The 27500-nt window shown below is 39.7% G+C and overlaps 1 protein-coding gene and 1 long non-coding RNA gene across 2 annotated transcripts in view; one reads left to right on the forward strand and one right to left on the reverse strand.

The window, feature by feature from the left end:
• The window catches only part of LOC147838686 (uncharacterized), a 1589207-nt gene that overhangs the window by 1490006 nt on the left and 71701 nt on the right, over positions 1-27500 (forward strand). The gene's annotated exons all lie outside the window — the stretch shown is intronic.
• Positions 4720-12130, reverse strand: s1pr3b (sphingosine-1-phosphate receptor 3b). Its single transcript, XM_087300550.1, has 2 exons — positions 11976-12130; positions 4720-7872 (listed from the first exon to the last, which is right to left on the reverse strand). Exon 2 carries the CDS (start codon positions 7745-7747, stop codon positions 6722-6724), a length of 1026 nt encoding a protein of 341 aa, XP_087156676.1. The 5' UTR covers positions 7748-7872; positions 11976-12130; the 3' UTR covers positions 4720-6721.

Raw genomic sequence — 27500 nt, forward strand, 5'->3', positions numbered from 1 at the left:
TTGAGTGCAGTTTCATATATGCTCAACTGCGGATTTAGTTTTATCTTTCTCTAAATTGATTATTTTAAAATGATTGTTATCGTTTGCGTTCTTGCATCACTTTGAATATTGTCATTCTCACACGCACATGACACGACACATGATATTTATGTATTGACTTTAGCCACAAACTCTTGAGGTAATGATTTGGAGGCACAGGGTGAATATATGTGAAAAACATACATACATTTAATTTGCCATTTGTCTAAAGATTTAAATATAACCCTGCAAACAGAATAATATCACAGAGAATTTACAGCACAAGATTAAAACCTGTACTTTTTACATGCGCATATTTTCGTTGAAAAATGAATATATCGCCCTGTATTTTCCAAGTCAAAGTTGCAGGAATCAATAGATAACTTTAAAAAGAAAGACTAGTTTAGTTTAAGATTAACTCTTTATCTTTAGATGATGGCGAAACCTCAGTAGTGTAATAATAAAAGACTGATAAATGTGAAGTTGACACTCAAAAGTGATCCTTAACACAAATTTACTGTCCCGATTGAAACTGCCAAATCCCAGCAAACTTTCAGTAAACTCTGCAGAGTCTGTTCATTTGTTTCTCTGAATGACTGCATTTAGGGAAAGATGTTCTTTGACATGATGCAAATTAAACTGACTCCAACTGCAAACAATGCTGCCTTTCCTGTTTTCATGATGCTGTAGCAAAAACTGCAACTCAAACCAAAACACGCACACACACACACACACAAATTAAAATTGCACCCGCTTCCAATGTTATCACTCGATTGTTATCAGCTGATAGATATGGGCCAGTAGGGGCCTTCTGTAACTACTAGTATAGGCTCATAAGGCTGTAATCATCCACCTACATAGTTAATCAGCTCTACTAATAGAGAAGACTCCAGATACAGGTTTGTTTTTACATTAGGGTGACGGTTGGGTTTAGGGTTGGGGTAGATGTTAATAAAATACAACTAATGGGAAATTTGATAAATAATAATAAACAGAATTCCAGTTAACTTCCGGAAATAGCTGATTAATCATGTGGATGGGTGATAACAACCTTCAAGACTACTCTTGAACACTTTGATTAGTTGAATCAGCTGTGTTTGAGTAGGGTTGGAGCAAAACTGTGCAGAGCTGCGGCACTCCTGGAATTGAGTTTGAGACCTATGCTTTAAGGCAGTGGTCACCAAACTTGTTCCTGGAGGGCAGGTGTCCTGCAGGTTTTAGCTCCAACCCTAATCAAACACACCTGAACAAGCTAATCAAGGTCTTACTAGGTATACTTGAAACATCCAGGCAGGTGTGTTGAGGCAAGTTAGAGCTAAACCCTGCAGTGACACTGGCCCTCCTAGACCGAGATCTCTCAGGTAGTGGGCATTTCCCAAATAACGACTTAGATCGTGGCTGAACTATCATAGTACAATGCATCGTATGGGAAAAGAACGATGTAGTGACGAGTGTTTCCCAAAACTCATAATTTCTCTGTCGCAGATCCATCATTTGAACCACGTTAGTTATAACGTGATGCTGTAAACTGAGTGGTAAAAACTTCTGTAGAGAAGAACCCCATCATTTATTTGTGCATATATTATATTGCTTTACATGCACAAGCATTAAAAAAATCCAATATTCGTTTTGGTAAAAACATGCACTCGCTTTCCATCATAATTGAAATATTTAAAGGGCACATATAGACCCTGTGTTTCCTTTACAAATATTATTAAGAACATTACATATTCTATTCTAAATTAACATAAAATCACTTACAAAAGCTGACACGTATTCTAAAATCATGCACAAATCATATAAATAAATAAATAAATAATGAGGCTATTTTTTAAGAAATGAGATTTAATATTTATTATTTATTAGGAAATTAAAGAAAATCATACTTTAATAATAATATAAAAAATATTAATGATGTTGATGATGATCTTCATTATTATTATGATTATTATCATTATTATTAAGTAGGATATCGTTTATTTATTTATTTATTTATTTTTTTGAAAAGGCTACTTTTACAATTTGACACATGTAAACCACAGCAGAAATGTTCTAACCAGCAGGCCCATGTCATATACAGTACAGATACTTCATAAATAATCTACTATAAATTAAAAGCATTAGCGTATGCTGTGTTTTTTGTTTTCATAAGCTTTAGATACGTAAAAGATATTCCGCTTTTAAATAATAGGTCACCTTTCGTTATGAGCCACAGCTGTGTTCAAAATGACATCAATGTTTTCAAAGTGCAAAGGGAGCGCAATTGTAAACCTGAAGATCGCTAAAACTGAACTGTAAAATACTTTGAAAGTAAATTACACGTAAGAGAGATGACCTTAATGCTTCTTATTTTTAATCATTCCAAGTTTTAAGGTCAGAATGTTCTAAGTGAATAGGGCATAGGGGGGATTAGTGGGAATAGAACACAGCCAGGAACTATGTTTCTAACTACAGCTCCAGAGGTGCAGTTGCAAGCATACAAGTTTGCGATGCAGTTTGCTAATGTTCGTTGGAACGATGGATTTGGGAAACACCAAATCAACAAACTATGTTTGTAACGACACAACTTGCGACCTTAGTTGGCTAACCACGGCTTTCGGAAATGCACCCCAGTATGATGCTAAAAAGATGATAAAAAAAACCATAATAAATTAATAATAGTAATCTGTAAATTCTAAACAGTCCCAGATCAACTTCTCTCTGCTCCATGGGTGTTGTTGATGCAGACTGTGTTTCTCTCTGTGAAGTTGGTCTGTGTTTGATGCTCTTCAGTTTTGATGTTCAGAAGGTCACCGGACTTCAGAAAACAAGCACAGCTCCTCTTTCTGCTTCTGTGGATTAACTCTAGTCTTTATCATTGATGCAAAACTGTTCTGCTCAGTCTAAATTTGGTGCTTTGGGGGTTAAAAAAAGCATGTTTAAAATGAAATGTATAATTATTATTCATTTATTCAGTTTCCCTTTGACTTAGTCCCTTATTTATCAGGAATGTAACACCAACTATTTCAGCATGTTTTACTCAACGGATGCCCTTCCAGCTGCAACCCAGTACTAAGAAACACCCATACACTCTCACATTCACACACACTCATACTCTATGGCCAATTTAGTTAATCAATTCTCCTATAGCGCATGTGTTTGGACTATGGGGGAAACCGGAGCTCCCGGAGGAAACCCACACCAACATGGAGAGAACATGCAAACTCCACACAGAATTGCCAACTCACCCAGCCGGGACTCGAACCAGCAACTTTCTTGCTGTGAGATGAAAGCGCTACCCACTACGCCACCACGTCACCTATTATTATTTATTTATTTATTTTGAAGAACTTCAGTGGATGATATTTGACCCTAATTTCTGAGAAAAAAAACTGTTTGTTTTGCATGTAGAACTAATTTCAACAAGCATTATTTAAAAATGTGATTAATTTTTTGTTTTGGGGTAAACTCTTTATATATAAATCATGAAAATATCAAATGGAGCCGGTTTCTGTGTCTGACAATCGGGTTGTCGCGGTCCTAACCTTCGACCCCCACCCATTCCACAATGCACCGGCCCCTTATGGTTCCCCTTGCAGGTGGTGGGCCTGCGGGAGGATGGTCCCAGGTTCCACGGGAAAAACCTGGCCACCAGGCGCTCACATACGAGCCCAAACCCGAGGCCTGGCTCCAGGGTGGGGCCCAGGCGACGTCACGGTCGTTGATGTTCTTGTACTCATAAGGGGTTTTTAAACCGCACTTAGTCTGACCTGTCACCTGAGACCTGTTAGCCTTGGGAGATCTTACCAGGGGCATTAGCCCCCAACAACATAGCTCTTAGGATCATTCAGGCACTCAAACCCCTCCACTGTGATAAGGTGGCGGTAGTGGAGGAGTTTTAAGTATCTCTTGGTTTAATAACAAATAACCCTTGGTTTTGGTTTTGTCACATATTTTATGTTTTAATAAAGAGTTTTTTTTTTTAAATAAAGAGCTAGTTCTCGTTTAAAAAAATAAAATAAAAAATAGGCTTACAATGAGTATATTTGCATTTGTGTATAAAAAATTTCCAATAAATAAAATGAGGTTTATTCAAAAAGTTGAATTAAAGAATTGTTTTCCTTTATATAAAACCCCAAAATAACATGTCTATAGCTTAAAAAAAATCACCAAACCTTTTGGAAAATTAGAGAGTTTACATCCAACCAAAAAGATTTAACAAAGGGACACTCCCAAAATAAGTGAGCAACAGATTTAGAAGAGGAAGTTTTATATGTGTAATCATTAAATTCAAGTACAGTGTCTACTCTAATGCGTCAAATAACTTTTATGCAATAAAGTTCCATTCACCTTTCAGGGTAACACAAAAAAATAATATATAAAAGAAGTAACCAATAGTTATTCGAAACACAGCAGTATAAAGATATAGCTTAAAAATGGCTAATAATATTTTGGTTGTCAAATATCATTAATAAATATGTACTTAAATGATTTTCTCTCTAAATATGCCTGATAAGAGTTCGTGATATATAAACTGTTGTTACTTTGATTTACTTTTTAGTGGGAGTCTTCTGTAAATCATGGTTTACACGTAGTTTAGACGCTTGAAAAACAGCCACAGATCTCGATTACAACTGGTTTGTGCTGTTAGTTTGTGCCCAGCAGAGGGCGAGCGTGAGTTAATAATATCCACAATACACACACAACATACAGTACTGTAAACAGCTTTAAACATCATGCGTTTAATCTTATAATACATTTACAGCAGCCTACATTTACACACATCCCTTTGTTTTAGTCATTGGGTTAAAGTTTAAATATCTCACAATTAAATTACTTCAACAAAATGAACAACCTCCAAACAATATGCCAAGGCAAAGGTGTAAAACATGCTAATATATTACATCCACTCCTGCTTTTACCAACATTAAAGATATGTCCAGGTGAAAATAAAATACTATTGTGATTTAAAGTAAATACTACAGTGTGTTTGAGCCATACTATATATAATTAATCTGATGTGGGGATTCTACAGATCTATATAAACTATTTTATTATAAACAAATAACCCAATAGTGTAGTTTTCCACATATATAGGGTGCTACAATACACCAATGTTTACTATAGTAAGAACTACGGTATACATTACAGCAGGGGTGTCAAACTCAACTCTTGGAGAGCCGCAGCCCTGCAGGGTTTAGTTCCAGCCCTGCTTCATCACACCTATCTGTAGGTTTCAAACAAATCTAAAGCAGTTAGTTTGATCAGGTGTGTTTCATTAGGGTTGGAACTAAACTGCAGAGCTGCGGCCCTCCAGGAACTGAGTTTGACACCTGGGCATTACAGTTTATCAGTTCACCATATTTATTACTAAAGTATGTTGACGCATTTATTAACAAAGAGTTGTGAATACTGCAACATACACAATACACATTACTATAGTATTTACTTTACATTACTATAGTATTTGTTCATGTGGGTACATTATTAAACATATCGCTGTATAAATGCATTCAATATATTTGTCAAGTATGAATATTTTACTCATCTTAAATAAATGTTTTGTTCTACTGTGGGGAACGTTATGACTTTGTGCCATTATGCACTTAACGTGTAACTCTAGTGTGCACTTTAGTATGCTCTAATGCTTTAAGTGCACTTAAAAAGTGCATACAAAAGTCCTATAGCATGCACTAATGCTGTAGTGTGCATTTTAGTGCACACACTGAGTGCTTTAGGCTCTGTCACGGCTGCTAGGTTGATTTTTGTGAGTGGTTTGGAGTTGTAGTTGTACATGACGTGAGGCTGGAGGGCAAAGCAAGGTGATAATCATCAATTTTTTGAAGAATGACTTAATGATATTCAAAGACTAAATTCAGTATACGACGTAGAGGTGATGCAGACTACATTTTGCCAAACAGATACATCCACAACATGAACGCAACACAGTAACTTGCATGTGTAATATATTACAATATATTAAAGCCTCGCTGCTGTCCCTGTTTTCTTCAAACCCAAACCAGAAATGGAGGGTGTGACAATTAGCATGAACACAGAGCCAGCTAAAATTGATTTCTCTGGATATTAACATTCTTACAAACATTTGAGATAATATAAGTGTAACCCCGCCGGTCCTACATCACCCAATCCGCTCTGAGCTGGTATCGAACCGGCGACCTTCAGCATGGGAGTTGGTTACTCTACCAAGGAGGCTAAAGACCATGGCCCCTAGCGTCTGTCGCTAGAGCACCTTTAGAGGTCAGAGGAGTGAGGTTTACCTGCACAGCACTTACTAGCTGGCCTCTGCTACACTCACCCACCTAAACCTCACTCCCATCCGGGTCATGGCACCAATGTAACCCCGCCGGTCCTACGCCACCCAATCCGCTCCGTGCTGGTATCGAACCGTCGACCTTCCGCATGTGAGTCGGTTGTTCTTAAAAGGAGGCTAAAGACCATGGCCTCTAGGGTCTGTCGCTAGAGCACCTTCAGAGGTCAGAGGACTTACTAGCTGGCCTCTGCTACATAAGTACACAGGTCGGCAAAGTATATAACAGTATTCTAGTCATTTTTGGAAAAAACTTTTGTTAAATAGAAATGGGGGGGGTCATAATTCAGCTGTAATGTACTTTTAAATATCAAAATATTGATCAGCTTGAAACACTCAGAACATTGCAGTTGTTTGCATTGCTTTACTATCTACACCTCAGAGTCACCAAAAAAACTACGAATTGCCGACATCTTGGTTTTCTTGTTCTGCCACTCGTGGGCAATTGGAGCTAGATTTGCTCCGACTTGGATCCGTGTTTTTGCATCCCACAACTCCGTCCTTCACCAAACATCCACATATGAGCTTATAAAAGGCCCTTCGCATTTCTCTGCTGGCCAATGTGTAGATGACGGGATTCATAGCGGAGTTTAAAACAGCTAGAGCAACGAACCAATCAGCTTTCAGAAGAACCGGGCATCTTTTGGGACCACACGCTACGTCGATTAACAAAAGCACGAAAATCGGCGTCCAGCATGCGATGAAAACGCCAACGACGATACTGACCGTCCGCAGTAAAGCCATGGAGCGCTCGCAGTTACTGTGTTTGGTTACTTTACGACTGCTACTCTTGACGAGGACGTAAATACGCGCGTAGAGGATTGAAATTGCTAGAAGAAGCGATATGAAGATGGTAATGCAGAACGCAACGTAATTCTTGCTGTATAGAGGTAATATAGTCGAGCATTGTGGAAGATCCTCTAAACAGTTCCATCCCAAAATGGGAAGCGATCCCAAAGTGATGGCGATCAACCAACATGTTCCTATGAGCAGAAAGACTCTGTAGTTTTTGTTAGCGTCGTAAGGCCTCATTTTGATCATGGTGAGATGGCGTTCGATTGCAATCGCTAGCAGGCTGAAAATCGAAGCGCCCAACGCCACAAACATACTTCCTTCACGAATGAACCACTCGGCTGGAGATAAATGGAGCGTCCGCTGTCCTGACATCAGTATGTTTGCGATGTAAGCCACACCGGCGAGCAAATCGCACAAAGCGAGGTTAGCGATGAAAAAGTACATCCGATTATGAAACTTGTGGTTCCTCCAAATGGCCACCAGCACGATTAGGTTCTCCAAGACGATCAAGCTGCAGACAACATAAAAGGCCATTATTTTGGGGTCCATCGGCGCCCCTTTGGTTTCATTGCGATTGTCTAGTTTTCCGGTGAAGTTGTAATGGTTGTAGATGTGTTGGTTGATCATAGCAGCGCCTCTTGTGCTGGTAAAAACAGCTCACAGACTGGTGTTTTGTGAATGTTTTCTTTTCTTCAGGGTGAGCGGTCGGTCAAACACCACCCTTTACTGTCATGTCGGTGGCACACATCTCCCTGCAGAGAGAAAAGAGACGTGCTTTAAAGTCACATTCAAAGACATAAAATAAGTACAAATGATTTCAAAACTCACCACGTGATTTTGTTAGCTCACATTGCTAGTTTTGTACAATTCATCTGTGCATGTCATTAAGAAAAAAATTAAAGTTTGCCCTTGTATAGTTCAAGAGTTCACACTTAGCTGATGATTGATTATAAAGCTTGTTTGGCATGCTGTCCTGGGAGAGAGCCCTGAGCTCAGAAAATCCTCGAGTTTGGGACTCCTTGTTTGGAGAACTCAGGTTGGTCTAAAGAACTCCCCTGGTTTAGTTAGGGTCTAAGGGCCCGTTTACATTAGTGCGTTTTAGTTTTAAAACGGCGTCTTAGATCAAAAACGATCCGCGTCCACACTTGCGATTCACCTAGCATTTCTGAACATATCTCCGTCCACGCTACGCCACCAAAAACGGATATCACGTGACCATTTGCGCACTCTGGTCATGCGCGCTCAAGTATAAACAGGAAGCATGCGTCTCGCTCGGCATTTGGTTATTGTTAGTCAACAAACGTCGGTTGAACAATGAACGCGATGGCAAAGAAAGCAAGAGAGGTATTTTTGTGGACAGACGACGAGGTCGAGTTGTTACTAAACGTAACAAAGGAATAACTGCACAATGACGCCTAAAACAAACAATAGTGCGAACAACACTCCCACTTCTGTGTCCATGTTGTTGTTTACAGTGAAGGCTGGTCTGCTGTCTTCCGGCAGCGTTAAAGCCATGTGTTATAGTCATGTGATAGGGGCTTGACGAATAAGGGAAGGAGACGCAATGACACAAAAGCCCCAATCAGCTAGCGAATCTCAGCAGCCCCGCCTCCGTTTTCAGATGTCTCTGTTTTCCGTCATCCACACTGAGACGGAGCAGCAGCAGTTCAGAATGAAAACAGCCTCTCCAGCGTTTCCAAAACGGTTCGTTTTTGGCGCTCGAAAACTCCGGCATAGTGTTGACGGATGGCGTAACCGTAGCAAAACTACGTAAACGGGGCCTAAGATAGATAGTAGGAGTCGCTTTAGAGAGATAAGCTGCTGACTGAGGCATAGGTAAGAGCCTGACTGAGAGCTCATTTATAGTGTCAGTTTGGTTTGTCAATTCACTTATCGAGCATGTGTTTGGACTGTGAGAGGAAACTAGGGAACCTGGGGGAACCCCATGCGAGGGGCAAGCACAGGGAGAACATACAAACTCCACACAGAAACATCAACTGGCCCAGAAAGGACTCAAAACAGTGACGTTCGTCGTGCCGTGCCGTCCATCTAGGAAAGGAGGAGGAGTAGAGATGGAAAGGGGGACTCTTCAATACGAAGATACTCAGGTAAGAAACTCTGGTTATTTATATTGTATTGGATTCATCTGATTGGTAAACCATATGATAGCTAATACAGGACCAGCTGTGGTCAATCATAAACACGTGATCCTCTCGAAATTAGTTTATAAATAAATTATCTTCAGTTCAATTCTCAGTAATCCTCATTAAGTCTATCTTTGGGCGGGGCTAGCATACTTAACCACGCCCCCTCCAGCTGTCAGTTTTGACAACACACAGAAATGGTGTGGAGGAGGAGTCTGTGATGTTGTAATAACTCTCCCCAAACCCTTTTCCCCATCTTTGTGAATGAAACCAGCCAATCAGCTCGCAGTAGAAAAACAAGTCACGCCCACTGTTTACTCAATTATTATTCCATTTCTATAGGAGGCGAAGCAGTGGCGCAGTGCTGTCGCTTCACAGCAAGAAGGTCGCTGGTTCGATCCTCGGCTCAGTTGGCATGGAGTTTGCATGTTCTCCCTGCATTCGCATGGGTTTCCCCCACAGTCCAAAGACATGCAGTACAGGTGAATTGGGTTGGCTAAATTGTCCGTAGTGTGTGAGTGTGAATGAGTGTGTGTGTAAGTGGATGTTTCCCAGAGATGGGTTGCGGCTGGAAGGGAATCTGCTGCATAAAAACTTGCTGGATAAGTTGGCGGTTCATTCCGCTGTGGCGACCCCAGATTGATAAAGGGACTAAGCCGACAAGAAAATGAATGAATGAATGAATTTCTATAGGAACTCGTTCATTCATTCATTTTCTAGCCGGCATATTGTATGAGAAACTTACTTTGTTTATCAAATAAAGTGGATCTAACTGGATTTGCATTGTAAACATTAAATACAAGTTAATAATGTATTACTTTTTGGTTTATATATTAAGGTTTTAGTTATGATACTCCCAAAATCCTTCCACATAAATCCGCAGATTTTCAACAAAATTCTGGGCAGAAACAGCAAACGATGTCCACAGATTCCGTCTGGCCCTACTCATTACATATGATGTCTTATTGATCATATCATTTTTACAGTGTAGTGTATTGTTTAAAAGTGTGATATTGCGATCATTTATTTTATGTTTGTAATAGAAACAAAAACATTATTACAAAATAAAATATTAGGTTTTAATTTGGTGATGTAGTGGCGCAGTAGGTAGTGCTGTTGCCTCACAGCAAGAAGGTCGCTGGGTCGCTGGTTCAAACCTCGGCTCAGTTGGCATTTCTGTGAGGAGTTTGCATGTTCTCTGTGTGTTCGCGTGGGTTTCCTCCGGGTGCTCCGGTTTTCGGTTTCCAAAGACATGTGGTACAGGTGAATTGGGTAGGCTAAATTGTCCGTAGTGTATGAGTGTGTGTGTGTGTGTGTGTGTGTGTGGATGTTTCTTAGAGATGGGTTGCGGCTGGAAGGGCATCCGATGCGTAAAAACCTGCTGGATAAGTTGGCGGTTCATTCTGCTGTGGCGACCCCGGATTAATAAAGGGACTAAGCCGACAAGAAAATGAATAAATGAAGGTTTTAATATGAAAATATATTCAAATAGAAATTATTCCTGAAGTTTGACTATTTAGCACGACACCAGTCTTCAATGTCAAGTGATCCTACAGAAATCATTATAGTGTGCGGATTCATGACCTAAAACAAAAATAATCATCAAAGAATAAATAAAAAATGTTTAAAAATATATTTTGGAGGAAATTGAAACCTTGTCTTAATTTGCATGCATAAAAACTACATGAAAGCTGAACATAATACATTTACTGTCACTTTTACATACACATTTTGTCCAAACCATCTTGAAAATGAGTTTTGATCTGACTTTAGATCTTTTAATGTGTCCTTTCTACCATTCATTCATTTTTCTTCAGCTTAGTCCATTAATTATCAGGGGTGGCCACAAGGGAATGAACCGACAGCTATTTATGTTTTACGCAGCGAATGCCCATCCAGCACGCATACACTCTTATTCACACACACAGCATAGTTAATTCAATTCACCTATAGTGCATGTGTTAAGACTGTGAAGGAAACCCTCGCCAACACGGGGAGAACATGCAAACTCCACACAGCCGGGATTCGAACCAGCGACCTTCTTGCTGTGAGGCAACAGTGCTAACCACTGAGCTACTATTAATTCTTTAAATATAATAAATGAATGCCTTACTAACCCCAAACGTTATTGTCTGGTTTAAAATGGTTACAGTGCAGTGTTGTAAAGTCCACATAGTGGGTGGTCAACCAGCATCTGACCACCTTCAAACCAGTAATCAAGTCATCATAAGCTACATATAATACAGAATGCATCCACATGCTCAAAATACACTGTAATCACATTACTGTCCAAAAGAAAAGCACATCCAACTTACAATAATGCTGGTAATCCTATTAAAAACACACAGCGAAACAGCAGAGAAAACGCATTGCAACTCTAAAGGAATTCAAAAGCTAAGTCTCCAAGAGTTAAACAGTTGACTTGAATCACTGTATAACATGTTTAAGGTCATTTTTAATTCATATAATATATAAAACATATAATAATACCATCCAGAATCACAAAACATGCACTGAACTTGCTATTGTGCATGTCCTCAATTGCACATTAAATAATAGCAATATTTTTAAACGCTAAACATTATAGTTTCCCAAAACGTTATATCATTTGTAAATGCTCTTTGAACGCCTAAAACTATTTCTCGTTTGAGTTTAATCTTGTATTTGATGCCTAAAACTCTTCTGTAATCTTGTATTTGATGATAACTCACCATCAGATATGACAAAGCGCAGAGTTTCCTCACTGAGAGCCATTCGTGTGTCCTCTGTTTTTAAAGTAGAATTTGTTTTATTTATTATATTTCCATCTTTGGGTTGTGCAGAAGTTGAGCGGTGATTTTACGTGCAGGGAGCTCGGAGTCCGACTGCGCGTAATGGAAGAAAGCCCTTTATCTGTACTGCTCTTTTCCTGTGGTGTGTGTGTGTGTGTGTGTGTGTGTGTGAGACAGACAGTCCGGCCCACAGCCCAGACACACCTCCACACCACTTCATCTGGAGGAGGACAGATTTTCTGATCTCATATAGATATCTGCTATACGCATGTGTGATTGTGTGTAGTTTATTTATATAGCACAATTTTTAAAGCGGTGGTCCAGTACGAAATCATATTTAAAACTTTAGTTGATGTGTAATGTAGCTGTGCGAACATAAACAACATCTCTGAATGTAAGACGCTCAATGCAAAGGGAGGCATTGGCTTTTACAGAGTTAGCTTAGCAAAGCAGCGAATGAAGTTTGGGGACTATAAAAAAAGATATCCAAGTTGGTGAGATCACAAATGCTTCAGGTTGCTTGCTTTCACCAAACCGCGCAGTGAAGGAGCGTGGCCAGAGGCGCTGTGATGTTACAACAGAGAAAGCTAAAGTGGCGTCCAAACGCTGCTATTTCCACAGAGCTTCCTCTCTTTCTGTATTTGTGCTTTCAGAGGACACAGCACAAAAAGAAAAGAGCTCACAGTTTAATTTAGTTATGTTCCAGAGAATTATAAAACAGATATAGCTCTAGCATTTGACAAAGGAGAACTTCCAGAATCTCTCCCAGTTCAGCTCTGGCTTTGGCTAAAAACTCAGATGAAGCTGTGGATTGTGAGCCTCAACCTGCCCACATGGAAAGAAACTATATGAGGATATATGTGCATATATGAAACCTAGAGCAGTATATATGCACCAGAGGTCGCGTTAGACTTTCTGATTGTCCGTCATTTTGATGGAGAGGGTTGTAAAATTTACGTCATAACTTATTATTGATCGTTATTTATTTGCAGACTTTCCGATTGCTTTTTTCATTCATATTTTAATAATGAACTTGCACGACGAGCATATAGGCTAAATTATTCATTTATTTATTTGACAAATTAACAAAATCTCCTGTCTGCCTTACCTCATATTTTGAACTGGGTACTTGCCTGTGCGTAATCAAACGCATCAAGGGAGATTGTCTTTTCCTCGGAAATTCGACTTCTCTTGACCAAACGCGCCACTTCAGCCAGCGTCTTATAGTTAGGAAACATTTCTCCTAAGACTGTGATCAAAAAGTTTGCTGGATTCTCTGAATGTGGGTGTAAAGAAGTTTACGGCCCTTTGGCTGCCGGGAAGAAGGAGGCGGAGAACTGACGCAGTTTTAAAGTATTTATTCATAACATGAATAAACCAAAACAAACGGACAGCAGCTTCTCACGAAGACTGCCGTCAAACTGAAAGCGAAAGTAAAACAATATATCCGGGCCCGGTCCCTTCTCGGCTACCTCTGCCATCGTTCCTCCTCTTATAGTCCAGAGCTCCTTCCATAGGATTCGAGGCTGGTGCGCACCACAGGTGCATCCACTTACGCGGCAGCCTCATTTCCACAGAAGGAGCTCTGGACTATACGAGGAGGAACGATGGCAGAGGTAGCCGAGAAAGAACCGGGCCTGGACATATTGTTTTACTTTTGCTTTTAGTTTGACGGCAGTCTCCGTGAGGAGCTGCCGTTAATGTTATGAATAAATTCTTTAAAACTGTGTCAGTTCTCCGCCTCTTTCTTCCCGGCGGCCAAAAGGCTGTAAACTTCATTACAGTGATGCCGAAACCCAGGAAGAAGGAGGCGGAGAACCGATGGCTGTAGTTTTTAGTCGTTTCTTGAAGACAGCGAGTGAATCTGCCATTCTGATGCAGTTAGGGTGTTCATTCAACCAACTGGGCAGATTGAATGCGAGAGTTTGCGAAAGTGATTTCTTCCCTCTTTGGGATGGAACAACAAGGCGACGTTCATTCACAGAACGCAAGTTTCTGGAGGGCTCATAGATCTGCAGAAGTGAGAGCAGATAAGAAGGAGCAAAGCCAGAAGTCGCTTTGTAAGCAAACATCAGAGCTTTGAATTTGATGCGAGCAGCAACTGGCAGCCAGTGCAAACGGATGAGCAGCGGAGTGACATGTGCTCTTTTAGGTTCATTAAAGACCACTCGTGCTGCTGCAGTCTGAAACATCTGAAGAGGTTTGATAGAGTTAGCTGGAAGCTGGTAGTTGGAATTAAATTGAAAATAGCAATGCTTGAGCCTATGAATGCACAAAGCAGAACAACCTACCCGTGTACAGCACACAACGATAAGTAAGAGATTTAAAATGAGTTATAAATCTTACTGCACCATGGCAAACAGTATCCAATGCATTCAGACTCTAAGATCAAGCATGCGAATAGATAACATCACCGTAGCCCATTATCGACATAAATGTTGCATCAACCAGCTTCCTTTTAGCATCGAAAGAAAGGCAGCTCTTAATTCTGAAATAGGAGCCTAAAATCACTTTTAGTTTTTTCATAAACTAAAAGAAAGTGAATCATCAATTAAAATTCCAAGATATTTGTACTGAACAATGAAAATCATGAACTGATTGCAATATTTGTTCTTGTTTGCTTAGCCAATCAAATGCGAGGACTGTAACTTAGCTTTTCTAAAACAAGAAAATCAAATTGAAAAGTCCATTTCAAGCAATTAAAAACAGAAGATAAAAGAAAAAGTTTTAATTATTGAGGTAAGTAGAACATGATTAAAACCAATACATCATTTAAAAGCTAAACCCATTGCATATAACTAGATTTTCCATCTTTTCCCTGATGCAGAAGGACGGACAGCTGCAGAGCGCTTCAGTCGGCAGATTTGAGAGGTGAGTAATGGAAATGCAGAGGGAAAAATCCCAGAAAAGACAGAGAGACGTTGCCATGACCAGCAGACCAGAGCAATAAACATACAGAGAGCTGACGGTCAAATGAAGACGTTCATTTCATGAGTGCTGCGGTAGAGGCCTGATGGCTGCTGACGTGTGTGTGTGCGCGCACATGTGTGTGTGGCTGTGAAAGTGTGTGTTTAGCATTTATACATTCCAAAATGAGGGAAAGTTGAATACTCAGCTGTTTTCCTTCATGTTTTCTTCAATCTTGGATGAGATGCGTGTAATGTGTCTGTGTTGTGTGTAATTTAACCCTCGTAATGCGTTCAGGTCTGCTTTTATCCACAGGAGATTTGAAAACGTTTTTTAACGCTTAAAAGGCTGAAAACATCTATAATTTATTTGAATATTTTATATTATTTGTATTATTACAAAACTTTTACTGTTGTATTTGTAACGTGCACTGAATTCACATTTAACAATAATATAGTTAATAGGTGAATCCCTTGTAAACTGCTAATAATATACACTCACCGGATACTTTTTTAGGTACACCATACTAGTACCGGGTTGGACCCCCTTTGCCTTCAGAACTGCCTTAATCCTTCATGGCATAGATTCAACAAGGCACTGGAAATATTCCTCAGAGATTTTGCTCCATATTGACATGATAGCATCACACAGTTGCTGCAGATTTGTCGGCTGCACATCCATGATGCCAATCTCCCGTTCCACCACATCCCACAGGTGCTCTATTGGATCAAGATCTGGTGACTGTGGAGGCCATTTGAGTACAGTGAACTCATTGTCATGTTCAAGAAACCAGTCTGAGATGATTCACGCTTTATGACATGGTGCGTTATCCTGCTGGGAACAGCCATCAGAAGATGGATTTACTGTGGTCATAAAGGGATGAACATGATCAGCAACAATACTCAGGTAGGCTGTGGTGTTGACACCATGCTCAATTGGCTCAAAGTGTGCCAAGAAAATATCCCCCACACCATTACACCACCACCACCAGCCTGAACTTTTGATACACGGCAGGATGGCTCCATGCTTTCATGTTGTTGAGGCCAAATTCTGACCCGACCATCCGAATGTGTCAGCAGAAATGGAGACTCATCAGAGCAGGCAACGTTTCTCCAATCTTCTATTGTCCAGTTTTGGTGAGTCTGTGTGAATTGTAGCCTCAGTTTCCTGTTCTTAGCTGACAGGAGTGGCACCCGGTGTGTTCTTCTGCTGCTGTAGCCTATCAGCATCAAGGTTGGACGTGTTGTGTGTTCAGAGATGCTCTTCTGCAGACCTCGGTTGTAGCGAGTGCTTATTTGAGTTACTGTTGCCTTTTCTATCAGCTGGAACCAGCTGGCCATTCTCCTCTGACCTCTGGCATCAACAAGGCATTTGTGCCCACAGAACTGCCGCTCACTGGATATTTCCTCTTTTTCAGACCATTCTCTGTAAACCATAGAGATGGTTGTGCATGAAAATCCCAGTAGATCAGCAGTTTCTGAAATACTCAGACAAGCCCATCTGGCACCAACCCTGCCACCTTCAAAGTTACTTAAATCCTCTTTCCTCCCCATTCTGATGCTCGGTTTGACTTGCAGCAGACCGTCTTGATCATGTCAACATGCCTAAATGCATTGAGTTGCTGCCATGTGATTGGCTGATTATAAATGTGCGTAACAAGCAGTTGTACCTAATAAAGTGGCCATTGAGTGTATATTGTTATCATAAATGTTTATTATGTCATGAACACGTCACCGTTTTTGTCAGAAAACATATTTCTAAAGGTATTGCTGACTTGAAATTTTCACCAGATGTCAGAAACAACCAAAGTAATGCATCCTTACAAAGAAAACAAAACCGATTAACTCTATTGACCCTAAAATAAAGTTATGTGTAAGAAAATGAAATGACACAGGGACAAGAATTGAACACATGAAGAAAGGGAGGTGTAGAAAGGGATGGAAAGCTCAGACAGCTGTCTTATAAAAAATAATTTAAAACAAAATATTAAATAGATTTTGTGAATTAATTTGTTTCGTTAATTTGTTTGCTTGAATAGTTTGGGCCTTCACATTATCTGGGTTAATATTATGTCAACAGCTCCTATGGAAATACATTTATCAGGATATATTATGACATGTTCAATGCTTATTTTAACTGCTGTATTTATAAATATTATAGAAGTATTCATATATATACCCCTGGCAATCTCCTTTAAACAATGATGCATCCTGTACATTGTCTTATTGTTGTATTATTATAAGTAAGAATTTGCCAGGGTTATGAATGATTTCAGGCTTGACTTGATATCAATAACTTAATGCTTTAATATGCTCATTACTTTACTGAGATTTTAGCACATTTGGTGGGTCTTCGAGAGATTGAGGGTTGGTTTTCGTGCTGTCACACTGTTTCCCCAAATACTCTTAACCATTTATAGGAAAAATACACTGATCTGAGAGCTGTAGGGAGTGAGTGTAGAATCAGTCTGGGCTGAAAGCCAGAGACACAACCTCTCATTACACACACACACACACACACACACACACACACACACACACACACACACACACAGACACACACAAACACACACACATACACACACACTCTCTCTCTCTCTCACTGTGACCAAGAGCTCATTCTCTGTGCATACCCAGCACTGTTTGAACTGTTGTCACCTGGTCAGCAGGTGTATTTATACAGAAATCATTACAGGTTACTGATGAGTTAATGCTACCAGCAAAACCATAAAGCCAGAAGTAGGCTCACACACACACACACAAACACACACACACACACATAAATGTAAATGGGATGGCACGGTGGCTCAGTGGTTATCACTGTGGCCTCACAGCAAGAAGGTCTCTGGTTCGAGTCCCGGCTGGGTCAGTTGGCATTTCTGTGTGGAGTTTGCATGTTCTTCCTGTGTTGGCGTGGGTTTCCTCTGGCCCTATAGGTGAGCTGAATTAGCTAAATTGGCTGTAGTGTATGTGTGTGTGTGAGAATGAGTGTGTATGGATCTTTCCCAAATACTGGGCTGGAAGGGCATCCTGTGTAAAATATGGTGGAATAGTTGGTGGTTCATTCCGCTGTGGTAACCTCTGAATAGAGACTAAGTCAAATGTATATGTATTCAGTTTTTATGTTAATTTCAGTAATATGATTGAATAATATGCAGATGTTTATATGATTTATGTATAGAATGCAGTTTGTATAGTCATATTTTCTGTCTTTTAGCAGATAAACTATGAGAGATTGACTTTGTTTACGGAACTAGTGGATCTGAGTGGATTTGCATTGTAAACCTTAAATCAAATAAAAGTTTAAAGTTAGTATTTTTTATTTATTTCACGTTTTAAGCGTTTAGTTACTATATTCTCAAAATTATTCTGCGAAAATCAGCAGATTTCATACACAAAACTGTGCAGAAAATAGCAACAAAAATAAAGAAACGAGAACGTCATAAGAGTCAGTATAGCTCAGAGATTCATTAGTGCTCAGGAAACGGATATCAGTTTATGATGTTACACATGAGCTAGTTGTGACAGGAAGATAATATGTCTAAAATTAACATGAAGAACAGCTCAGGGGTGCGTTTCCGAAAGTTGTGGTTAGCCAACTAAGGTCGCAAGTTGTGTCGTTACAAACATAGTTTGTTGATTTGGTGATTCCCAAATCCATCGTTCCAATGAACATTCGCAAACTGCATCGCAAACTTGTATGCTTGCAACTGCACCTCTGGAGCTGTAGTTAGAAACATAGTTCCTGGCTGTGTTCTATTCCCAGTTATCCCCCCTATGCCCTATTCACTTAGAACATTCCTAACATTAAAACTTGGAATGATTAAAAATATAAACAAGCATTAAGGTCATCTCTCTTACGTGTAATTTGCTTTCAAAGTATTTTACAGTTCAGTTTTAGCGATCTTCAGGTTTACAATTGTGGGAGGCTCAATGGTGTTTTTGCTATAGACCTTTTTCATGGCTGCTGCATGGAGGGCGCCATAGCAACCAGCGTCCTCCGGTAGAATGCTAAAAACTTCCGTTTACAGCGTGTACAACTGGTAATTTGCGCTCCGAAAATGGGTTTCAATAATGTTTTTAATGGATAACAGAGTGTTTTTGTGACACACAACTTAGAAATGTGTCTGTTAAAGCCGTTATAATCTGTCACATGTGGTTCAAGCGCGTCACAAATACAAGAAAAACTTTCTCCTAGTTTACGTGTCTGCTGTCAGAAATACAGTGTTAGCTCAGCGGCTCTTTAACACACACAGAGAGGAGAGAGAGAGAGAGAGAGAGAGAGAGAGAGAGAGAGAGAGAGAGAGAGAGAGAGAGAGAGAGAGAGAGAGAGAGAGAGAGCGAGCAAACCAGAGTACTGGCATGAATCTTAACAGGTATGAAAGTCGTGCAATTTACAAAAATGAGCAATAAAAGTCTGTTATTGATCCTCTGCTGCTGATTTGCTGTTCATTCTAATCGCGAGCCGTTTGTGTTTCATTTCATGTGTTGTTTTCACCACGGTTTGTGTTTTTCGGTCATTTCGAAATGACACTAGCCTATATTTTCACTTTGTCACCGTTATTAAATCAGTGTGTCAGTGGCGCAGTACAGGCTACGTGTGTGTGTCAAACATTTTGGTGAATTACATTAGTTTGGGCTGATTATATATTTGAAATAAAGAGAAACTGTTGACTTTAGCGATGACGAGGCTTCATTTAAACTGCAGAAGATGCCGTCTGACAACGAGGGGAAAATGTCTAACAGCAGCTGTTTTCCATCCTATTAGATCGCATTTTTTTAAATGATCAGTCCAGGAGATGCTGCTGATGGACAACAGTATTAGTTCAAAGAGGATAAATAGACTAAAACTATCGTTTCAAAGCTGTCCAAATGTGACTGTTTACACGCATCAGCTGCTGACCGGAAGTTCTTCACATTCTCCTTGCGCATACACGCAAAGCATCATGGGTAATTTTGCGTTCCAAGAAAAATGTCTATAGAATGTAAAATGAACTTGCATATGAGCTAGACGCGCTCTGGCGGAGCTGTTCACCGTTCCTGTCGGCAATCTCCCAATAATATTAAGGGGCTTCTCTTAGCATCTCGAACAGCAAAGTCAAGTAAAGGAGGTCGAGCCTTCTCATTTATGGTTCCAAAACTCTGGAATAGCCTTCCTGATAACGTACAAGGCTCAGACACACTCAAAACTAAAGACTTATCTTTTTAGTACAGCATCACTTAGCGGTATGACACATGAATGTGCTCCACGCAGGTTTCTGCATCTCGTTTATATACACTATGAACAGCAGCTACGTTTATTATGCTCTATATTCTCTATTTCCACCTGGGGAGATGCCACCAGCGCCACTGATGTGATCAAGACCAGCGATGAGATGATCCCAAGGTTTCCATATCCTGGACCAGGCCGTATCCTGAACAGTTGCTTTGGTGGTCAGGGAGGAGTGGAGAGCATGAGGCTGATTCCTGTGTCTCCTGAGTCTTGCTGACGTCCAGCTTCTCCAGCTGCTAGACGGCAGCTCTGCACAAGACGTTTGGCCATAGGAGAAATGGTCGTGCCCATCTGAGCCTGGTTTCTCTCTAGGTTTTGTTTTTCTTCACTTTCGCCAGTTGGTGAAGTTTTTTTCCTCGCCGCTGTCTCCACTGGCTTGCATGGTTCGAGATCTGTAAAGCTGCGCATTGATGGATTTGCTCTTCAGTGTTTGGACTCTCAGTAGTGACTATTAAACCACACTGAACTGAGCTAAACTGAACTTAAACACTGACAACTGAACTACACTGTTTCAATTCACTATAATCTTCCATGTGAAGCTGCTTTGACACAATCTACATTGTGAAAGTGCAATACAAATAACGGTGAATTGAACTGAACTGAATAATATCCAGCTGCAAACTGAACCATCACCAGATCGACGCATTTCAACAGATTAGGGTGTTTTACTGTATTTTACATTTCTGTAAATATTGAATAGTAGATATTCAGTTAATCCAATTTAAAGCAGAAGGTGGCCTTCTGCAATCTCCCTGTAGACCTGTGGTTCTTTTTGAATCTGTGTATGTTTTAAAAAAAAAAATATATATATATAAATGATTTATATATAAAATTTTATATATATATATACAAACACACACACACACACACACACACAAACACACACACACACACACACATACACACACACACACACACACACACACACACACACACACACAGTTGAAATCAGTATTATTAGCCCCCTTTTTTTTTTTTTTTTTTTTATTTCCCAAATGATGTTTAACAGAGCTGGGAAATTTTCACAGTATGTCTGATAATATTTTTTTTCTTCTGGAGAAAGTCTTATTTGTTTTATTTCAGCTAGAATAAAAGCAGTTTTCAATTTTTTAAAAACCATTTTAAGGTCAATATTATTAGCCCCTTTGAGCTATTTTTTTTCGATAATCTACAGAACAAACCATCATTATACAATAACTTGCCTATTTACTCTAACCTGTCTAGTTCACCTTATTAGCCTAGTTAAGCCTTTAAATGTGACTTTAAGCTGTATAGAAGTGTCTTGAAAAATATCTAGTCAAATATTATTTACTGTCATCATGGCAAAGATAAAATAAATCAGTTATTAGAAACGTGCTGAAACAATCTGCCCTCCATTAAACAGAAATTGGGGGGAAAAATAAACAGGGGGGCTAATAATTCAGGGGGGCTAATAATTCTGACTTCAACTGTATGTGTGTATATATATATATATATATATATATATATATTTATATTTGTCAATAGATAAAAAAGTGGGCTCGAAGTGAAAAAGGTTGAAAACCCCTGCATTAAATTAGTTTGCATCTCAGTCAGCTCGATGTGATTTCATTGTTTTAAAACAAATACATAAATAACTAATACATGTATAGTTTGTCTGTCAAGTTTCAGAGTGGAAGGAAGTTCAACAGGAAACCTTTAAACTGTCATGTGAGAAGTAAGCTAAAGAAAACGAAATGACATCACAGAAGCATGCGTGTCAAAGTCAGTAAAACTCTACAACAAATATTGTGTGTGTGTTTGTGTGTGTGCGTGTGCATGTGTGTGTGTGTGTGTGTGTTTGAATTTAGTTTTATTTAATAGTCCTGACATTTTGTTTTTTATTAAATGGTGGGAATTGTTTTAAAAATGTAAAGTAATACACATTTCTTGTTACTCTTAAAAATAAAGCTTCTTTAAGATCATTGATGGTTCACTAAAGAATATTTAACAGCTGCAGGATCTTTCTGTTCTGCGGTATATTTATATATGCGCAATATCACACAAAGTAGCAGTGTGTTATGGCTGTTAATCGGCACTGGTGTGAGGTGTGTGCTGGCTCGAGGCTACAGGCCGAGTGGCTTAGGGTGTACTCACACTATGTACAGTTGCCTTAAAGGGTCACGAAACACCAAAACACATTTTTTGAGCTGTTGACAGTCGTATATGTGTCCCACACTGCTAAAAACACTATTAGGACACCTATATTTCACTAAAAAGTGTAAATTGGTTGTTTTTGCGTTATTTCAAGCAAATTCGTACTTCCGGTTTGAAACAAAATTTTGAAGCTGCGTCACGGTCATGACATAATAGCGTGTATTCCAGCGTGCAGACTGGACGTCTGTGCCAGAGTGTGTCTTATTACGTCTTACAGTGTGATGCATTAATGCATGAGTAAGGTTGGTTCAAACCAATCAGCGCGCTCTATTGTGCAACTTCATTAATATTCATTACTATCACCGTGTTTTCAGGACAGAGACGCCACGTTGTGTTGGCAAAACAAGCGTGAAGTGTTGCTTTTATAGTTTGCTGCAGTTAAGTTTCGTTTTCATTTTCTCTCTGTGAGAGCTCAGACTCACGTGTAGATTAACAGTGTACGCGACGCTCGACAACAATAACTTACGTGTCTAAGGAGGATTATTGTTTACCTGAGAGCTGTTCTCATCTGCAAACGCTGAGATCCGGATTCGCTTGTAGTCTCCTCTTAATAAAGATGCGGCTCTAGTTGCTGGTGATTGTCCTGTCTCTACAGATTTGGTAAGTGAGCGACCAGTGCTCTTTGTTTATTCAGTTTGTTCGTATCTAACAAACTATTGCACAGAGTGTAAACATGTTAGCACCACAACCAAACTTTAACCTCGTGTAGGGTTTTTACCGCATTTAGTGACCAGAATAACACACGCGGCTTTCTGACGCTACCTGCCGTGTGCATCTAAGTTTCTGGGAAATGCTGAGTTTTTTTTCTCTCATTCGCCGTGCGGTATCAAACATTGCATGAAAAATACACGCTTAGAGCAGTTCCTCGAATCAAATATCTCGTGTGTCGCGAGGGACATGAATGAATTCCCTGAATGAAAGAGCCAAACTGCAGTTAAAGTCCACCATTTAATAATTTGGCAAATAATTCGACTACAGATGTCCATGTAGGTTAAACACCATCACTTTCTCCTGTATGTGTGTGTGTGTGTGTGTGTGTGTGTGTGTGTGTGTGTGTGTGTGTGTATATTTTGACTCTGAAACTCGCGCGTGCCCAAATAGACACTCCCACACCATCCCACTTTTCTTCCTCCGACACTCCCCCCTAAACAGAGCTGGACACGCCCACTTTTCTGACTTTTTCCAAAGTAGAGGTGTGAAAACACCCTGCTGAAACGAGGGGGTTTCATGGCCCTTTAAACCTGGCCGAAGCCCCCTCTCGTTTCCCCCGACGGCCATCACTCACATTGCATTCAGGCCTCAGCACGTTTACATCATCGATGATGTGCTGTTCAGCACAGTGGAGATTTTACTAGTTATATTGTTTTAGTCGTTTTGGATGCAGTGACGCAGTCAAATATTTTGCCGAACAGATCAGCCACTTTTGACGCTCATAAACAATCATAAAGTCCTCGTGCTGCAGGAATTAGGAGGTTTGCTGAAGGTGCAGCTGAGGGGTTTGCGTCTTTAATAATCTACAGGAGTTTCGTTCCTTAAACAGTAAGAATGATTAATAAATACATATGAAACAGTTGCTTAAGGGGCCACGAAACCCCTGTTTCAACACGGTTTTTTCACATCTCTTGATGGGAAAAAGTCAGGAAAGTGGGCGTGTCCAGCTCTGTTTAGGAGGGAGTGTTGGAGGAGAGAAAGTGCATAAAAATTTGCATAAAATTGGGAGTTTCGATTTGAGCGCATGCTAAGCTAAACAAACACACAGACGCAGGAGAGAAAGACAGTGACTGTGCTTACATGGACATCAGTAATCGAATTATTTGCCAAATTATAAAGTGGTTGAGTTTAACTGCAGTTTGGCTCTTTCATTCAGGAATGATTCGAGGAATTGCTGGAAGCGTGTATTTTTAATGCAATGTTTGATACCAGACAGTAAATGAGAGAAAAAAAACCCTCTGCATTTCTCGGAAACTTAGATGCACTCGGCAGGTAGCGTCAGAAAGCCGTGTGTGTTATTCCTGTCACAAAATGCGGCGAAAATCCCACACGACGGTAATAGTTTGATTTGTTTACACTCGGAGATCAGCATTTTCAGCGGATCTTTCAGTCTATAATATTGTAATGATATTAACAGATGGTAAACTTTAGTAACTTAGAACTCATTTTGACTATAGTCCATCTTTAAACACTGAAAGAGTACTGCTGACGATACAAACTAACTTTGCCTCTGAATAAACAAAGAAAAACCACTGGTCGCTCACTTACCAAATCTGTAGAGACAGGACAATCAACACCAACTGGATGTTGGACAAGCGGCAAATCTGGATTTCACCTTTGCCAGATGAGATGAGATGAGAAGCTCTCGGGTAAACAATGTTCCTTAGACAGTTATTTCTGTCGAGCGTCGTGTGCACTGTAATCCACACGTGAGTCCAGCTGTGCTCTCATAGCAGGAAAATGAAAACAAAACCTTCACTGCAGCAAATTATAAACGCAACACTGACGACTCATATCTCCAAACAATTCTTCTCCCACTTGTTTTGGCAACACAACGTGGCATCTCTCTGCCGTCTGAATCACTGCATCACTGTATCAGCTACAAACAGTCTTGGAAGCTATCATGCATATTAACGAAGTTGCACGTCATTCACAATAGAGCGCGCTGATTGGTTTGAACCAAGTCTTTCTCATGAATAAATGTAGCACACCCAGAGGGGTCACAAAGTACTCCCAGGTACAGACGTCCAGTCTACATGCTGGAATACACACTAAGATCTCATGGCCGTGACGCAGCTTCAAAAATTCGTTACAAACCGGAAGTACGAATTTGCTCGAAATAACACAAAAACAACCAATTTACACTTTTTTGTGAAATATATGTGTCCTAATAGTGTTTTTAGCAGTGTGGGACACATATACCACTGTCAACAGCTCAAAACATGTGTTTTGATGTTTCCTGACTCTTTAAAAGTCACGTCTCATCTTCAGTTTCGGCTCAATCGTTCTATAATGATTTGATCAGCTGTAATTTGAAATTATGGAGTTTTTCTCCTCTAAGGGCTTATTATGCTGTGTCTGTCGCCATCTTGTGGCAGAACATCAACTGTCTTTGCTCTGCTCAATATGACAGGTTGATATCCGCTGACGCGCTGAATCTTTGTAATGATAAATATTTACAATAGGCACCATCCTTATAAGTAAACTACATAGTTGCAATCTAAACAACTACATCCTCGTCTAAAAACCTTTAAAAGTGCATGATGTTGTCCAACAGCTGCAATATTTGTCAAACTGTAGCGAGTTTATTGATCTACTGTCTCTCTATGTGGGCGGAGTAATACACAAAGGTGAAGAGGCTGTTTGAGTGCTGCAATTACAGAATATCACAGGTCTTTCAGCCAATCAGGTTCAAGAACCAGACAGAATTGTATAAACATAAATACAGTATATCCTGCTTAAAGACATAAAGGGAACACTTGGAGTTACATTGTGTTGTTTAAGTGTTCACTTTATTTATTTTTTGAGCAGTTTATATTTTATTTTTACTCAAAATAAATTTGACTGAAATGCCACTGGTATTATGTCTATTTACAAGGGTTTCTGGACTACACACTGAGCCCACTGTTTACTCAAAGCTCTCTAGGAGACCCAGCAATTAAATTAGACACCGTTTCAAAAACTTTACTTTTGAAGAGTGTATGTAACTGAACAAATGTGCAAGGTAAAGCGAGATTTCTGGTGAGATGTTTTTCCAGAGGTGAACGTCACTTGTGTTATTAAGTCTTTCCTCTGAAGGGCTAATATGTGAGATGGAGCTCAGGTTGGCCTGAACCAAAAAAGAAACCACAAATAGACGAACAAGCAGAGATGTGAACGCGAGAAACTTCTTACACTCAACTTCAGCTAGGTTATTGACTAGATCTTCTTCAAGACACTTCTATACAGCTTAAAGTGACATTTAAAGGCTTAACCAGGGTAATCAGGTTAACTAGGCAGGTTAGGGTAATTAGGCAAGTTATTGTATAATGATAATAATATTAATAATTTTGACCTTATAATGGTGTTTAAAAAATTAAAAACTGCTTTTATTTTAGCCGAAATAAAACAAATAAGACTTTCTCCAGAAGAAAAAAATATTATCAGGCATACTGTGAAAGTTTCCTTGCTCTGTTAAACATCATTTGGGAAATAATTAAAAAATAAAATTCAAAGGGGGACTAATAATTCTGAAATTAACTGTATATATATATATATATATATATATATATATATATATATATATATATATATATATATATATATATATATAAGTATATATATATATATCCATATAAGTATATATATATATCCATATAAGTATATATATATATCCATCCGTCCATCCATCTACATGCAAACTCCATACAGATATGGCCTAGCCAGTACTCAAACCAGCGACCTTCTTGCTGTGAGGCGACAGACCAGTGGCGTAGCGGACGGGGGGCCCTGCGTGATTAGGGGGCCCCGTGTCTTCAAGATTTTCAATAATTGAAAATCCGGCAACCGCAATAATCAAACCCCTGAAAGCAACTCTGGTCGGAAACAAAGTTCACATGTCTGAGTTCTCTGAACTCCTCTCAAGCGGTGGACAACTTCATTCTGATTTGACGCTCTCGCCGCTACCCCGCGTTGTCACTCCACCCAGCCCCCCTTTCCCGCTCCTCAATTTATGATTGCTTCCTCGCGTCGTCGCTCCACCGACTTTCCCCGTCCCTCAGGTCAGTGATCCCTGCAGGGGGGCCCCCGCATTTTGCGCCAGGCCACAGAACTTTTATTACCGTCATTTTTTAATGTTTAAAATATATATATATTAATGGGAGATTTATATGCAAATCAATCATATACATCCTAAATTTAGTCTCAAATAATACTGACACACACAAACACACTTTAGAGAGAATCTGAAAAGACACAGAGACGTTGACCTATTCACTGTGGCGGACTTTAGTGATTTAGATCTGTCCCTGGGAGAAATCCAACAGTAACACTGGAAAACAGAGCCTGAGTCTGGGTAATGGACACACTTACCTCTCTCTCTCTCTCTTTCTCTCTCTCTCTCTCTCTCTCTTAGTCTATAAT

Source organism: Danio rerio, chromosome 21 (genome assembly GCF_052040795.2).
Source record: "Danio rerio strain M-AB ecotype USA chromosome 21, GRCz13ab, whole genome shotgun sequence".
NCBI lineage: Eukaryota > Metazoa > Chordata > Actinopteri > Cypriniformes > Danionidae > Danio > Danio rerio.

Coding starts and splice junctions, on each gene's coding strand:
- s1pr3b (XM_087300550.1), bottom strand. CDS start 7,747: ATGATCAACCAACACATCTACAACCATTACAACTTCACCGGAAAACTA.